Below are 17,183 nucleotides of genomic sequence, written 5' to 3' on the forward strand. Positions count from 1 at the left end.
TATATTGAAGACCCTTCCTCAGCATCGGTCTTCAGGATCAGTTCAGGGGGGTCCAACACTTGGCACTGGATTGGAACCGATCAGCTGTTTGTGGCGGGAGCAGTCTGAACAGCACAGCTAGTGGCCGTTCTCGGGTACTGCGGCTCAGATGCGTATGCTTCAATGAGAGCTGAGCTGCAGTACCATAGAACGGCCACTAGCTGTGCTGTGGTATCCTGGCTCTGCACATGTGCGGTGGTAACAGGGTTTGGCATTTGTACAAATGTCGCTGCCGCTCCTTCATGTTCAGCTGATGAATCACCGGGTGTGGACTCTTCACATAAATGGTTTTTAGGAAAGGTCTTACTCCAGGCCATGAAGATCCAGAGGCTCCACGCCCGACCTGTCCATCGCTATCGGAGTAGAGCCGGGCCGTAATGTGGCCACATTGTAGGGTCTGTTCTGTAGCTTCATCACTGAGGCCTGATTACAACAGGGCCCCAATATGATTTGTGGAGCTGCAGAACCTCTTGCGGTCCTGGAATTACAGCTGTGTTTAGGGTATATGAACCCCGAGTTGCAGTCATGGAAGGGGTCCGGCCAATGACCCGCTCTTTCCATTCTGGTTAATGGAGGGAGGAGGAGATCCGTGGATAGTGCATGTGAACTGGGGGTGTCCAAAAAGTGGCACCGTCATGAGGCCGGGGGTCAGCCTCGCGCTAATGGTTTAAAGGGGTTATCTATTTTCAGTAAATACTTGTGGGAAAGGCAGGATAATAGAGATTTTACTTGAATAGTAAGTTATTCCCTATCCACCGGATTACTGGCTGATTGCTGACATTCTGATCCCAAGAACCGGGCCTGGCACAGCGCTGCCATGATTGGATCGCATGGTGCTCATACTTCACCCTCTCTGCCGGACACATAGGCAGTGAACGGACCCGAGGTCGAGCATGGACACCCCGGCTCCATTCAAGGTGGGGCTCTGCAGAGCCTGATTCCTTGGTTACAGAGCCCCATCCTCAGGGTCTCCGGGGTCCATGGATAGAAGATAACGTACTATTTTGGTAACCCTTTATTGCTTTAATATAACGTATTAGATCCCCTGTCGCTACAGCACTTCTGCTCCTTACTGTCTTTTAAGGCTACAGTGCTTACGCTTTATCTAATGTGACCGCTGCAGCCAATCACTGACCTTAGCGATGCTGGTTCATCTACTTCAGCATCACTTCTGAGAATAGTGATTTGTCTGCAGCGGTCACTTGTCGTAGATGTGATTTCATAACTGCAACCCTGTATGCAAACAACCATACGGCGAGGCGTAGATGTGGCGCTGGAGCAACAGGGGCCTTAGGCTACTTTCACACTAGCGTCGTTCGACGCACATCACAATTCGTCGTTTTGAAGAAAAAACGCATCCTGCAAAGTTGCCTGCAGGATGCGTTTTTTCTCCATAGACTTTGATTAGCGACGCATTGCGATGGATTGCCACATGTTGCATCTGTCGTGCGATGGATGCGACGTGTTTTTGCAGTCCGTCGGGACAAAAAAACGTTGCTTGCAAGGTTTTTTTTGTCCGTCGGGTCCGCTTTTTCCGACCGCGCATGCGCGGCCGGAACTCCGCCCCCTCCTCCCCGGACCTTACAATGGGGCAGCGGATGCATTGTAAAACTGCATCCGCTGCCCCGTTGTGCTTTTACTTCACAGCATGCGTCGGTACGTCGGCCTGACGCACTGCGACGGGCCCGTACCGACGCTAGTGTGAAAGTAGCCTAAGTGGGAAAGTAACGGTTCTTTATTTACGTAATTTACCTGTCTGCTCCCAGTGTTTCATTTTGCAAAAAAACCAACCTCTTTAACGTGGCCCTTTCACAGATGTTGGCAGATGAAAAACAGACCTCTTTAAATGGTCCTCCTTTTCCAGAAGTTGGCAGGCCTGTGTTTGATAAGTTCTGCAGCTGCTGTAAATCCTGCTTCCCTATTCCTGAGCTGTTGACACAGGGTCGGTGGGTGCTCTCGTCCACTGGACCGGCTGTCTTTTGACTTCGACTGAACGCCAGCTTTCGCCTCGTGGGCAGAACACTACCCAGACAACATAAGGTGAGGGTAAAACAGTGTGGCAATAATTTATTAACCCTCAACACACAATAGCATACAGAAGAGTCCCAGCAAATACCCGAGATGGTGCAAATTACAGAGTCTCAACCTTCCACTGACTCACCGAGATTAGGGCCGAGTACCCCCACCACTGGCTCCACCGAGAGGGGTAACGACAAGCTTAGGAAGCGGACACTCCATTGATGTATGAGGCCAGGTGACCTGATGGTCCCAACCCGGATTCTCTAAATAATGTCTTTGAGGGTTCAGTGATGGTCAGTGAGGCAGCTATTATTTCTTCAGTTGGCAGATCACAGGCAGATCCTCCTTTTTGTAGGTCACAACTCCTCATTCAGTCATTCCACCACAGGCTTGGGGAAAGGTGGCAGGAGGCCATCCCTCACTGCGGAGTGTGCAGACCACATGCATAGATTGTCCTACATACATATTTGCAGGGCACAAATGGGTCATCCACATATTAACAACATTCAAACATTGTGCCTTTGTTTCCCAAAGATAGTAGAACAATACCAGGACTGCAATACAAGGACAGATACAATAGGTAATCCGCAGCCAGCGAGCAATAAATCAATGACAATAAAGGTCAAGTCAATCTCACATGACCTGTAACTCGTGTCCCTGGACCTGCTGAAACAATGCGTCTGGAGAATTCAGATACAATGCTGTCGCCATATGAGCATTTATATCATTCCTGCTGCTGTCAGTGAATAGAAACATTCAGAGGTTCCAGCTGTGTCGGCCGATACTGAGAACATTGCATCAGACTGACACATTGTAGCAAACTATCAGGACAGGAGAGAGATTTGTGCCACTGATGTGTGTAGGATTGTGAAGGGTGGATACACTGTAACAACCCTCAACTGTGAGACGTATCAGCTCCGTACTACTTGTTATATAATGATTTAAGGGCATTTCTGCATCTTTAAAGGTGATGATCAAACCTTTGATAGTCAATCAGTTTGAGGGGGGTGAAGTACGTGTTGTCCGCTTGCTGTGGAGCTCCACCTGGTATTTCACTGAAGAGCCTCATACATTTCCTATAGACATGCCATAAATGTATAGCAGATGCTGCTCCCATCAGTGTAGCGTGCAGTGGGGCCCCTGTCTGGAGACAGATGGGGGTCCCATTGGTGGGGTCTGCATCTTCCATAAGTCTGCGAATGAGACTCAGATGAAGTTCTGGGTATTGCAGCAACCAAATATATGGAGGTGTTACTAAAAAGCCATGTCCCCAGTAAATGGGGGACAGGTGGGGTCACTTCTTCCCTATATAGCAGGGATCTGCCATAATTTTGCCAATGGGCTGAGCTGCAATTTTGGGCACAATTGCAACCAAATTTCTGAATCTGTGGCTATGAAGGGTATAGGGAAATCACCACTTTTACATTTAATTTTTTTATTTAAACCATCCATAAAACTCTGCAGCATTTTCTCTTTTGTCTCTGACTTGGTGACGATGTGCATTGATTCTTCTCTTTCGGGTGACCTTGCTATCACGTTAATAATTGTGGCCGGACTTAGTCGATCCCATTACGATTCTAAATATCTTAATTTATCTGTATAGAAAACTTCAGCGGACGATAAACTAAACCAGTGTATTCTAGTGACTAGGACCAATAAGTCCCCCTCCCCTTATTCCTGAAGGGGGTCACAAGTTTGAAAGCTGAAGCCCCTGATTGCCTTCCATAATACGGGACATAAGAGCAGAGGAGCCGGACAATTCTGGCCTTGGGTATAAAACGCCACGTCCTGATCAAAGGTTGCAGGGGCTTTACAAACAAATGACAGTGAACGTACAATCATTTACATGGCCCATATCCGTGTCTAGTACATGGGAGGAAAATGCATAACTAGCGATTCCTACATTTCTATTGAAATACACAATGTGAGAGCAAATGTATTAAACGGGTCACAAAGGAATAAAATAAGAAATTAGTGCTCCATGGTAAGTACTAAGGCTGCCCACTCCATCATGTGCTGTCTATCTGCGTGACTGTTGCATCCAATCAATGGGCTCAACAATGATCTGCATCATCACAGGGAACACCCACTGAGCACTCGACCTGCGGCGTCAGAGGGAACGCCCACTGAGGGCTCGACCTGCAGCGTCAGAGGGAACGCCCACTGAGGGCTCGACCTGCAGCCTCAGAGGGAACGCCCACTGAGGGCTCGACCTGCAGCCTCAGAGGGAACGCCCACTGAGGGCTCGACCTGCAGCCTCAGAGGGAACGCCCACTGAGGGCTCGACCTGCAGCCTCAGAGGGAACGCCCACTGAGGGCTCGACCTGCAGCCTCAGAGGGAACGCCCACTGAGGGCTCGACCTGCAGCCTCAGAGGGAACGCCCACTGAGGGCTCGACCTGCAGCCTCAGAGGGAACGCCCACTGAGGGCTCGACCTGCAGCCTCAGAGGGAACGCCCACTGAGGGCTCGACCTGCAGCCTCAGAGGGAACGCCCACTGAGGGCTCGACCTGCAGCCTCAGAGGGAACGCCCACTGAGGGCTCGACCTGCAGCCTCAGAGGGAACGCCCACTGAGGGCTCGACCTGCAGCCTCAGAGGGAACGCCCACTGAGGGCTCGACCTGCAGCCTCAGAGGGAACGCCCACTGAGGGCTCGACCTGCAGCCTCAGAGGGAACGCCCACTGAGGGCTCGACCTGCAGCCTCAGAGGGAACGCCCACTGAGGGCTCGACCTGCAGCCTCAGAGGGAACGCCCACTGAGGGCTCGACCTGCAGCCTCAGAGGGAACGCCCACTGAGGGCTCGACCTGCAGCCTCAGAGGGAACGCCCACTGAGGGCTCGACCTGCAGCCTCAGAGGGAACGCCCACTGAGGGCTCGACCTGCAGCCTCAGAGGGAACGCCCACTGAGGGCTCGACCTGCAGCCTCAGTGGGAACGCCCACTGAGGGCTCGACCTGCAGCCTCAGAGGGAACGCCCACTGAGGGCTCGACCTGCAGCCTCAGAGGGAACGCCCACTGAGGGCTCGACCTGCAGCCTCAGAGGGAACGCCCACTGAGGGCTCGACCTGCAGCCTCAGAGGGAACGCCCACTGAGGGCTCGACCTGCAGCCTCAGAGGGAACGCCCACTGAGGGCTCGACCTGCAGCCTCAGAGGGAACGCCCACTGAGGGCTCGACCTGCAGCCTCAGAGGGAACGCCCACTGAGGGCTCGACCTTGATCTGCAGTGCGTCAGCTAGTTGTGTCTTAGGAAAAAAATAGATCAGATATTTATCAACAGATTTTTTAACCCTGATTTGTGAACCAGGACTGTCCTTTGCAAAGTCAATGCTTCACATTTCATTTATGTAATTCCTCATTGCCACCACTAGGGGCACTATTTACTGAAAAACTATAAGGTGCTAAAAACTCTTCATACCCTGGAAGACTTAATATTAATAATATTATTTATTATTATTGCTGTTAATGTTTGTTGGTTGTTACATTTTTTTTTTAGCGTTAGATATTTGCAGAGGATTGGCACAGAATTGTGATATTGAAAAAGTTGATAAACTTGTGGCAATTTTCAGAGATCTGATTTTGAGACCTAGAAAGCCGCTAAAATCTCTAACAAACCGTCCATCGCCTATGGCTTGTGTAGTGCAGTTGGGTTGGTGCAGTGTGACAGACAGACAGGCAGTGACCCGGGAAAGTTCAAAACAAATGTGGTTTAATGTCCTGAACTCACAAAGTAAACAGCACACGGTATCCTCCGGATAGCAGCCGGGAATCAAGATAGTTCGTATCCGAGACTTGTTGCTGTGGGTGACTGCACCACCGTGCTACGCTGAAGGGTGCCAGGCCTTTTGACTTTGCTTGGCTCCGTGTTGCATTACACAGGCTGAGCCTTGCAGAGCCTCCTGCTCTGCAAGTTTATAAACCAACACTGACACACCTAACCCTTTGCTGCAGGGTTTTTAAATGGAATCTGTGGCTATAGGCCAATTGTAAGACCCGGCCTGGGGGGATTGGAGCGCCCCACTACCATCCTGTAGTCTGCTCCAAAAATAAAATCCCATGCTATGTTTTCTTAAATCTGACTGGGGCAAATAGCTTGTCGAAGACCAAACTTACTTTTATTTTGCACTGCAATCACAGCTATGCCTATGACTGCAATGCACTCCAGCGGCCTCAATACGCTTCTATGTGCATCCTGGGGGACACATAGCGACCCTCACATATAACACCTGTCACTGCCTCTCACTTGTTATATAATGACACATAGTGAATGTACAGGGCACGTATAGCTTCCCGCATATAAATCTACTACGTGACTCCCCGGAGAGGTGAATGGCCCCAGATTTGATTGTTTTCGTGGCTCCCCCTTCTGGCTCTCCAGGGTGCTGCGCTCCTATTTACAGTCACTAATGGGCAGATTCTTGTTCCTGTGACCTTAATGAAATTAGAAAGGATTAGGTTACGGGACTTGGGAACTAAATACCAGTCTGTGTCCACCTATCCCCAACTTGTGGACTGTGAGCAAAGGTCAGCGAGGAGGGAAGAGAAACAGGTGTTACGTTCTGGTCCGGTTACAGAGGAGCTTCTATGGCCACAGACGTTACCTCTGACAAATTCCTGGCGGAAAAGCATTCTGGGCAGATAACTCAATTAGAAATGTGTATAAATATGTGTGAGAGCAAAGTGCAGGAGATCAGCGCATGTCTCCAGGTTATAATGACATGAGCACTGGAAGCTGGCAGTGTCGGTGTGCATGTGTCCGAATGCGTCGTCTGGTCTGCCTGGCACCAGAGAGCAGGACGTCACCCAGGTTTCCTGCAGGAGAGACACTAGAGAGCGGGACGTCACCCAGGATCCCTGTAGGACAGAGACACTAGAGAGCGTGATGTCACCGGGATCTCTGCTGGAGAGAGACACTAGAGAGCAGGACATCACCCAGGTTTCCTGCAGGACAGAGACACTAGAGAGCAGGACATCACCCAGGTTTCCTGCAGGACAGAGACACTAGAGAGCAGGACATCACCCAGGTTTCCTGCAGGACAGAGACACTAGAGAGCAGGACGTCACCCAGGTTTCCTGCAGGACAGAGACACTAGAGAGCAAGACGTCACCCTGGATCCCTGTAGGATAGAGAGACTCTAGAGAGCGAGATGTCACCGGAATCTCTGCAGGAGAGACACTAGAGAGCAGGACATCACCCAGGATCCCTGTACGATAGACACTAGAGAGCAGGATGTTACCCAGGATTCCTACAGTAGAGATGCTAGAGAGCAGGACGTCACCGGGATCTCTGCAGGAGAGAGTGCTTTTAGAGAGCAGGATATCACCCAGTATCTCTGCAGGAGAGAGACACTAGAGAGCCGGACATCACTCAAGATCTCTGCAGGAGAGAGAGACACTAGAGCTCCAGGCAGTGCCAAGGATTGTTGGCCTTTTTTGCAGAGGGCCAGACACTAATGACCCGGGCTGTATATAATTAATCTCAGGGTTGTATATAATGTGTATAGATCTCCATACACTTGGTCCGGGGTGATCTCCGCGGAGGCTCTTACGCATTTGTCACTCTGGAGCGGTCTCTGCCTGGCGTTGGCTGGCACCGCACCAGGGCTACTGTGAGATCCAGGAGAGCTGCTCATTCTGTGCCCACCGGGTGCCGTCCTAGTCTCCTCCCAACATGCATGAGACCCCAGCGATCCCTGCTCCCCGGTGGATGATCCTGCTAAGGTGTATAGTAAAATCCATGTATACGTTTAAATATTCCCTCCTGTGACATTGACGGCTAAAGACATGTGTACGCCGCGTTCTTCAGTTACACTTAGAAACCGCATCGTCCTCGCATCCTGGGAGCTATTTTTGGCCTCTCCTCGTTCAGCGTCTTGCTGTTGGATTTGACATTGCTGCTCCTTAAATCAGTTTCCTGCATTTGGCCTCTTTCTCTTTGCATTTTTCTTGACATTTTTGTACATTTTTGGCCTCTATGAATTAACGCAATGGACGACGGCCCGATCCCGCTACTGACGTTACCGACGGCGCCGTACTATGACCAGAGACCGGGAACTAGTGGGCTGAGAAAAAAGACTTATTATTTCCAGACCAAGATAAGCTACCTTCAGAATTTTATCCAAAGCATTTTTTTTTCCATCGATCTCCGAGATCGTCAGGGATCTACTATGGTCGTCGGCGGAGACGGACGATATTTTAATAAATCTGCTATTGAAACGATCGTTCAGATGGCTGCTGCAAACGGGGTAAGGTGCGATTAACCCGGGATATTTCTACAATAGCTTGGAGTATCTGAATAATTTTTGTGTTTTTTTTTTTTTTGTTTGTTTGTTTTTTTATGTATTTTATAAATCTAAAAAATATGTATTTGTAAATTTTATCACTTTCAGTAAAAAAAAGTATTTTTTGTGCTATAAATACTGAAAAAAAATGAATTCTATAATTTATTTTAGAATTTTGTGATTAGTTTTTTTTTTTTTTTTTTTTACATCGCTCCTCGTTCCTTTTGTCACATTTTGAAGCGGAAGCTTTCGAGATTCCATGAATGCGTGAGATGTGGCATGAATGACTGCCATCTCTCATACCGATCATTGACTTTGTTGCTTCACTGGAAAATGTAATGTTTTGTATTTGCCAACTTGAGCCATTTTAATATTGTATTCATTTATTTTTTTCCCTTAAATATTCAGTGATTATATGTTATATTATTTAATAATAATAATAAAAAAAAAATATATATATATATATATATATATATATATATATATATATATATATATATATATTATATCCGCTTTAATACAGATTAAAATACATAACTTACTGTCTAGCCTTTTTTTTTTTTGTTGTATGTAAACTACATGATATTAGTAAATCGATACCTCCAATTAGAAATGTAGTATAGTTCTTCTGATTTGCTATGTCACTTAACCCATGTGCAGGGCATTACAGTTGCTTGGTTATCCATGGTTACCATCACTCATACACGGAGTCAGTTAGGTATCCATGGTTACGACCACTAACAGCTAAGCTACTGCAGTGCCCTGCACATGCGAATAAGAAGAACTATACTACATTTCTAATTGGAGGTATTTGCTAATATTATTATTATACTTACTATATATTGGGATAGGATCTTGGAATACCCCTTTAATTAAAAAAAAAAAAAAAAAAAAGGGGTAAGATCCCGCTCCAATATGCAATCTAGTGACTATTCCGGGTCTTCGGTGAATGGCTAGTCTGAGGTCATGTGTTTGCCGACATCAGCAAATTAAATTGAGGGAGTCGTCCTTAATAGCCAATCATGTCACTGCTTTTACTTTATAAAGTTGAGGTGATGTCTGATTGGCTCCTTGGTGTCGTATATGCAGTTCAATTTTTTTGTGTATTTTCTAGATTCACGTCTTATCAGGGAACTTGGACGACCTCATTACTTAAAGGGGCTGTCCATAATTACAAAAATATGGCTAATTTTTAAAATTATTAATTTATTTCTTTATTTTGGACACACGACTGATATTTTTTCTGTTTTGGACACAACATGTGACCCCCTCTGCTAATCCGGAAATAATGCAGCAGAAATCGTCTAATTCCAGATTGGCAGGAATTGCCTTCATGGGCTGTGATTAGGATGGCAGCATCAAGTATTGGTCTCCTTCATCGAATCTTAAAGGGGTATAGCCATCATATAAAGTGCAGTCCTATCACTAGGATGAGCCGTGCCTTTATAATGGACATTTAGGAGGCCGACTGATGGCGGTCTGCAGTTCTCTGGTGGCCGGGGCGCCGCAGCACAGGAAGAGACTGTCAGCACAAGCAGCCCCTTTACTCTCAGGAGCTTCGGCAGGTGACAGAGGTCAGACCCCATCTGACCATTCCAAGTCTTGAAACCTGCACAGTGTGAATGAGGTCTGCTCTGCTTTTCTGTAACGTCACCACACCTGTGTTTTCAGATCGGTCGTCTGGTCATCGGGCAGAACGGCATCTTGTCCACTCCGGCCGTGTCCTGCATCATCCGGAAGATCAAGGCCATTGGTGGAATAATATTGACGGCCAGTCACAACCCCGGAGGCCCCAACGGAGACTTTGGCATTAAGTTTAACACTTCCAATGGAGGTAAGAGGGGGAGAAAAATAAAATTCTAACCAAGTGGCTGCAAAACCAGAATGAACCCCCTCCGCCTGTAGATGTACAGTAGGTGCAGTGCAGTCTCCCATGAGCCTGGGGCCACACGGCGGCATTAGATCACAATGTTCATACAGTAGGTGCAGTGCAGTCCTCCATGAGCCTGGGGCCACACGGCGGCATTAGATCACAATGTTCGTACAGTAGGTGCAGTGCAGTCCTCCATGAGCCTGGGGCCACACTGCGACATTAGATCACAATGTTCATACAGTAGGTGCAGTGCAGTCCCCCATGAGCCTGGGGCCACACAGCGGCATTAGATCACAATGTTCATACAGTAGGTGCAGTGCTGTCCCCCATGAGCCTGGGGCCACACGGCAGCATTAGATCACAATGTTCGTACAGTAGGTGCAGTGCTGTCCCCCATGAGCCTGGGGCCACACGGCAGCATTAGATCACAATGTTCATACAGTAGGTGCAGTGCAGTCCCCCATGAGCCTGGAGCCACACGGCAGCATTAGATCACAATGTTCGTACAGTAGGTGCAGTGCAGTCCTCCATGAGCCTGGGGCCACACTGCGACATTAGATCACAATGTTCATACAGTAGGTGCAGTGCAGTCCCCCATGAGCCTGGGGCCACACAGCGGCATTAGATCACAATGTTCGTACAGTAGGTGCAGTGCAGTCCTCCATGAGCCTGGGGCCACACTGCGACATTAGATCACAATGTTCATACAGTAGGTGCAGTGCAGTCCCCCATGAGCCTGGGGCCACACGGCGGCATTAGATCACAATGTTCGTACAGTAGGTGCAGTGCACTCTCCATGAGCCTGGGGCCACACGGCGACATTAGATCACAATGTTCATACAGTAGGTGCAGTGCAGTCCCCCATGAGCCTGGGGCCACACGGCGGCATTAGATCACAATGTTCGTACAGTAGGTGCAGTGCAGTCTCCCATGAGCCTGGGGCCACACGGCGGCATTAGATCACAATGTTCGTACAGTAGGTGCAGTGCAGTCCCCCATGAGCCTGGGGCCACACGGCGGCATTAGATCACAATGTTCATACAGTAGGTGCAGTGCAGTCCCCCATGAGCCTGGGGCCACACGGCAGCATTAGATCACAATGTTCATACAGTAGGTGCAGTGCAGTCCCCCATGAGCCTGGGGCCACACGGTGACATTAGATCACAATGTTCGTACAGTAGGTGCAGTGCAGTCTCCCATGAGCCTGGGGCCACACGGCGGCATTAGATCACAATGTTCATACAGTAGGTGCAGTGCAGTCCCCCATGAGCCTGGGGACACACAGCGGCATTAGATCACAATGTTCATACAGTAGGTGCAGTGCAGTCCCCCATGAGCCTGGGGCCACACGGCGACATTAGATCACAATGTTCATACAGTAGGTGCAGTGCAGTCCCCCATGAGCCTGGGGCCACACGGCAGCATTAGATCACAATGTTCGTACAGTAGGTGCAGTGCAGTCTCCCATGAGCCTGGGGCCACACGGCGGCATTAGATCACAATGTTCGTACAGTAGGTGCAGTGCAGTCCCCCATGAGCCTGGGGCCACACAGCGACATTAGATCACAATGTTCGTGCAGTGCAGTGCAGTCTCCCATGAGCCTGGAGCCACACTGCGGCATTAGATCACAATGTTCATACAGTAGGTGCAGTGCAGTCCCCCATGAGCCTGGGGCCACACAGCGGCATTAGATCACAATGTTCATACAGTAGGTGCAGTGCAGTCCCCCATGAGCCTGGGGCCACACGGCGACATTAGATCACAATGTTCATACAGTAGGTGCAGTGCAGTCCCCCATGAGCCTGGGGCCACACGGCAGCATTAGATCACAATGTTCGTACAGTAGGTGCAGTGCAGTCTCCCATGAGCCTGGGGCCACACGGCGGCATTAGATCACAATGTTCGTACAGTAGGTGCAGTGCAGTCTCCCATGAGCCTGGGGCCACACGGCGGCATTAGATCACAATGTTCGTACAGTAGGTGCAGTGCAGTCTCCATGAGCCTGGGGCCACACGGCAGCATTAGATCACAATGTTCATACAGTAGGTGCAGTGCAGTCCCCCATGAGCCTGGGGCCACACGGCGGCATTAGATCACAATGTTCATACAGTACGTGCAGTGCACTCTCCATGAGCCTGGGGCCACACAGTGACATTAGATCACAATGTTCGTACAGTAGGTGCAGTGCAGTCCCCCATGAGCCTGGGGCCACACGGTGACATTAGATCACAATGTTCGTACAGTAGGTGCAGTGCAGTCCCTCATGAGCCTGGGGCCACACGGCAGCATTAGATCACAATGTTCGTGCAGTGCAGTCTCCCATGAGCCTGGAGCCACACGGCGGCATTAGATCACAATGTTCGTACAGTAGGTGCAGTGCAGTCTCCCATGAGCCTGGAGCCACACGGCGGCATTAGATCACAATGTTCGTACAGTAGGTGCAGTGCAGTCCCCCATGAGCCTGGGGCCACACAGCGACATTAGATCACAATGTTCGTACAGTAGGTGCAGTGCAGTCTCCCATGAGCCTGGAGCCACACGGCGGCATTAGATCACAATGTTCATACAGTAGGTGCAGTGCAGTCTCCCATGAGCCTGGGGCCACACTGCGGCATTAGATCACAATGTTCATACAGTAGGTGCAGTGCAGTCCTCCATGAGCCTGGGGCCACACAGCGACATTAGATCACAATGTTCGTACAGTAGGTGCAGTGCAGTCTCCCATGAGCCTGGAGCCACACGGCGGCATTAGATCACAATGTTCGTACAGTAGGTGCAGTGCAGTCTCCATGAGCCTGGGGCCACACGGCGGCATTAGATCACAATGTTCATACAGTAGGTGCAGTGCAGTCCCCCATGAGCCTGGGGCCACACAGTGACATTAGATCACAATGTTCGTACAGTAGGTGCAGTGCAGTCCCCCATGAGCCTGGGGCCACACGGCGGCATTAGATCACAATGTTCATACAGTAGGTGCAGTGCAGTCCCCCATGAGCCTGGGGCCACACGGCGGCATTAGATCACAATGTTCATACAGTACGTGCAGTGCAGTCCCACATGAGCCTGGGGCCACACGGCGACATTAGATCACAATGTTCATACAGTAGGTGCAGTGCAGTCCCCCATGAGCCTGGGGCCACACGGTGACATTAGATCACAATGTTCGTACAGTAGGTGCAGTGCAGTCCCTCATGAGCCTGGGGCCACACGGCAGCATTAGATCACAATGTTCGTGCAGTGCAGTCTCCCATGAGCCTGGAGCCACACGGCGGCATTAGATCACAATGTTCGTACAGTAGGTGCAGTGCAGTCCCCCATGAGCCTGGGGCCACACGGTGACATTAGATCACAATGTTCGTACAGTAGGTGCAGTGCAGTCCCTCATGAGCCTGGGGCCACACGGCAGCATTAGATCACAATGTTCGTGCAGTGCAGTCTCCCATGAGCCTGGAGCCACACGGCGGCATTAGATCACAATGTTCGTACAGTAGGTGCAGTGCAGTCTCCCATGAGCCTGGAGCCACACGGCGGCATTAGATCACAATGTTCGTACAGTAGGTGCAGTGCAGTCCCCCATGAGCCTGGGGCCACACAGCGACATTAGATCACAATGTTCGTACAGTAGGTGCAGTGCAGTCTCAAATGAGCCTGGAGCCACACGGCGGCATTAGATCACAATGTTCATACAGTAGGTGCAGTGCAGTCTCCCATGAGCCTGGGGCCACACTGCGGCATTAGATCACAATGTTCATACAGTAGGTGCAGTGCAGTCCCCCATGAGCCTGGGGCCACACGGCGGCATTAGATCACAATGTTCATACAGTACGTGCAGTGCACTCTCCATGAGCCTGGGGCCACACAGTGACATTAGATCACAATGTTCGTACAGTAGGTGCAGTGCAGTCCCCCATGAGCCTGGGGCCACACGGTGACATTAGATCACAATGTTCGTACAGTAGGTGCAGTGCAGTCCCTCATGAGCCTGGGGCCACACGGCAGCATTAGATCACAATGTTCGTGCAGTGCAGTCTCCCATGAGCCTGGAGCCACACGGCGGCATTAGATCACAATGTTCGTACAGTAGGTGCAGTGCAGTCTCCCATGAGCCTGGAGCCACACGGCGGCATTAGATCACAATGTTCGTACAGTAGGTGCAGTGCAGTCTCAAATGAGCCTGGAGCCACACGGCGGCATTAGATCACAATGTTCATACAGTAGGTGCAGTGCAGTCTCCCATGAGCCTGGGGCCACACTGCGGCATTAGATCACAATGTTCGTACAGTAGGTGCAGTACAGTCCCTCATGAGCCTGGGGCCACACGGCGGCATTAGATCACAATGTTCGTACAGTAGGTGCAGTGCAGTCTCCCATGAGCCTGGAGCCACACGGCGGCATTAGATCACAATGTTCATACAGTAGGTGCAGTGCAGTCCCCCATGAGCCTGGAGCCACACGGCAGCATTAGATCACAATGTTCGTACAGTAGGTGCAGTGCAGTCCCCCATGAGCCTGGGGCCACACGGCGGCATTAGATCACAATGTTCGTACAGTAGGTGCAGTGCAGTCTCCATGAGCCTGGGGCCACACGGCAGCATTAGATCACAATGTTCATACAGTAGGTGCAGTGCAGTCCCCCATGAGCCTGGGGCCACACAGCGGCATTAGATCACAATGTTCGTACAGTAGGTGCAGTGCAGTCCCCCATGAGCCTGGGGCCACACAGCGTCATTAGATCACAATGTTCGTACAGTAGGTGCAGTGCAGTCTCCATGAGCCTGGGGCCACACGGCGGCATTAGATCACAATGTTCATACAGTAGGTGCAGTGCAGTCCCCCATGAGCCTGGGGCCACACGGCGGCATTAGATCACAATGTTCATACAGTACGTGCAGTGCACTCTCCATGAGCCTGGGGCCACACAGTGACATTAGATCACAATGTTCGTACAGTAGGTGCAGTGCAGTCCCCCATGAGCCTGGGGCCACACGGTGACATTAGATCACAATGTTCGTACAGTAGGTGCAGTGCAGTCCCTCATGAGCCTGGGGCCACACGGCAGCATTAGATCACAATGTTCGTGCAGTGCAGTCTCCCATGAGCCTGGAGCCACACGGCGGCATTAGATCACAATGTTCGTACAGTAGGTGCAGTGCAGTCCCCCATGAGCCTGGAGCCACACGGCGGCATTAGATCACAATGTTCGTACAGTAGGTGCAGTGCAGTCTCCCATGAGCCTGGAGCCACACGGCGGCATTAGATCACAATGTTCGTACAGTAGGTGCAGTGCAGTCTCCATGAGCCTGGGGCCACACGGCGGCATTAGATCACAATGTTCGTACAGTAGGTGCAGTGCAGTCTCCCATGAGCCTGGAGCCACACGGCGGCATTAGATCACAATGTTCGTACAGTAGGTGCAGTGCAGTCTCCCATGAGCCTGGAGCCACACGGCGGCATTAGATCACAATGTTCGTACAGTAGGTGCAGTGCAGTCTCCCATGAGCCTGGAGCCACACGGCGGCATTAGATCACAATGTTCGTACAGTAGGTGCAGTGCAGTCCCCCATGAGCCTGGGGCCACACAGCGACATTAGATCACAATGTTCGTACAGTAGGTGCAGTGCAGTCTCCCATGAGCCTGGAGCCACACGGCGGCATTAGATCACAATGTTCATACAGTAGGTGCAGTGCAGTCTCCCATGAGCCTGGGGCCACACTGCGGCATTAGATCACAATGTTCATACAGTAGGTGCAGTGCAGTCCTCCATGAGCCTGGGGCCACACAGCGACATTAGATCACAATGTTCGTGCAGTGCAGTCTCCCATGAGCCTGGAGCCACACGGCGGCATTAGATCACAATGTTCGTACAGTAGGTGCAGTGCAGTCTCCATGAGCCTGGGGCCACACGGCGGCATTAGATCACAATGTTCATACAGTAGGTGCAGTGCAGTCCCCCATGAGCCTGGAGCCACACGGCGGCATTAGATCACAATGTTCATACAGTAGGTGCAGTGCAGTCCCCCATGAGCCTGGGGCCACACGGCAGCATTAGATCACAATGTTCGTACAGTAGGTGCAGTGCAGTCTCCCATGAGCCTGGAGCCACACGGCGGCATTAGATCACAATGTTCGTACAGTAGGTGCAGTGCAGTCTCCCATGAGCCTGGAGCCACACGGCGGCATTAGATCACAATGTTCATACAGTAGGTGCAGTGCAGTCCCCCATGAGCCTGGGGCCACACGGTGACATTAGATCACAATGTTCGTACAGTAGGTGCAGTGCAGTCCTCCATGAGCCTGGGGCCACACGGCGGCATTAGATCACAATGTTCGTACAGTAGGTGCAGTGCAGTCCTCCATGAGCCTGGGGCCACACAGCGACATTAGATCACAATGTTCGTACAGTAGGTGCAGTGCAGTCCCCCATGAGCCTGGGGCCACACGGCAGCATTAGATCACAATGTTCGTACAGTAGGTGCAGTGCAGTCCCTCATGAGCCTGGGGCCACACGGCAGCATTAGATCACAATGTTCGTGCAGTGCAGTCTCCCATGAGCCTGGAGCCACACGGCGGCATTAGATCACAATGTTCGTACAGTAGGTGCAGTGCAGTCCCCCATGAGCCTGGAGCCACACGGCGGCATTAGATCACAATGTTCGTACAGTAGGTGCAGTGCAGTCTCCCATGAGCCTGGAGCCACACGGCGGCATTAGATCACAATGTTCGTACAGTAGGTGCAGTGCAGTCTCCATGAGCCTGGGGCCACACGGCGGCATTAGATCACAATGTTCGTACAGTAGGTGCAGTGCAGTCTCCCATGAGCCTGGAGCCACACGGCGGCATTAGATCACAATGTTCGTACAGTAGGTGCAGTGCAGTCTCCCATGAGCCTGGAGCCACACGGCGGCATTAGATCACAATGTTCGTACAGTAGGTGCAGTGCAGTCTCCCATGAGCCTGGAGCCACACGGCGGC

The 17,183-nt window shown here is 50.9% G+C and overlaps 1 protein-coding gene across 2 annotated transcripts in view; it reads left to right on the top strand.

Annotated features, from left to right (window-relative positions):
- Positions 1–17,183, top strand: part of PGM1 (phosphoglucomutase 1) — a 95,467-nt gene that overhangs the window by 49,321 nt on the left and 28,963 nt on the right. For both annotated transcript variants that reach the window (XM_069738190.1, XM_069738188.1), the window contains one exon: positions 10,008–10,170. In XM_069738190.1, coding sequence (XP_069594291.1) covers positions 10,008–10,170 — 163 coding nt within the window. The remainder of the gene's footprint in view (positions 1–10,007; positions 10,171–17,183) is intronic.

Source organism: Ranitomeya imitator, chromosome 8, assembly GCF_032444005.1.
Source record: "Ranitomeya imitator isolate aRanImi1 chromosome 8, aRanImi1.pri, whole genome shotgun sequence".
NCBI classification, from domain to species: domain Eukaryota; kingdom Metazoa; phylum Chordata; class Amphibia; order Anura; family Dendrobatidae; genus Ranitomeya; species Ranitomeya imitator.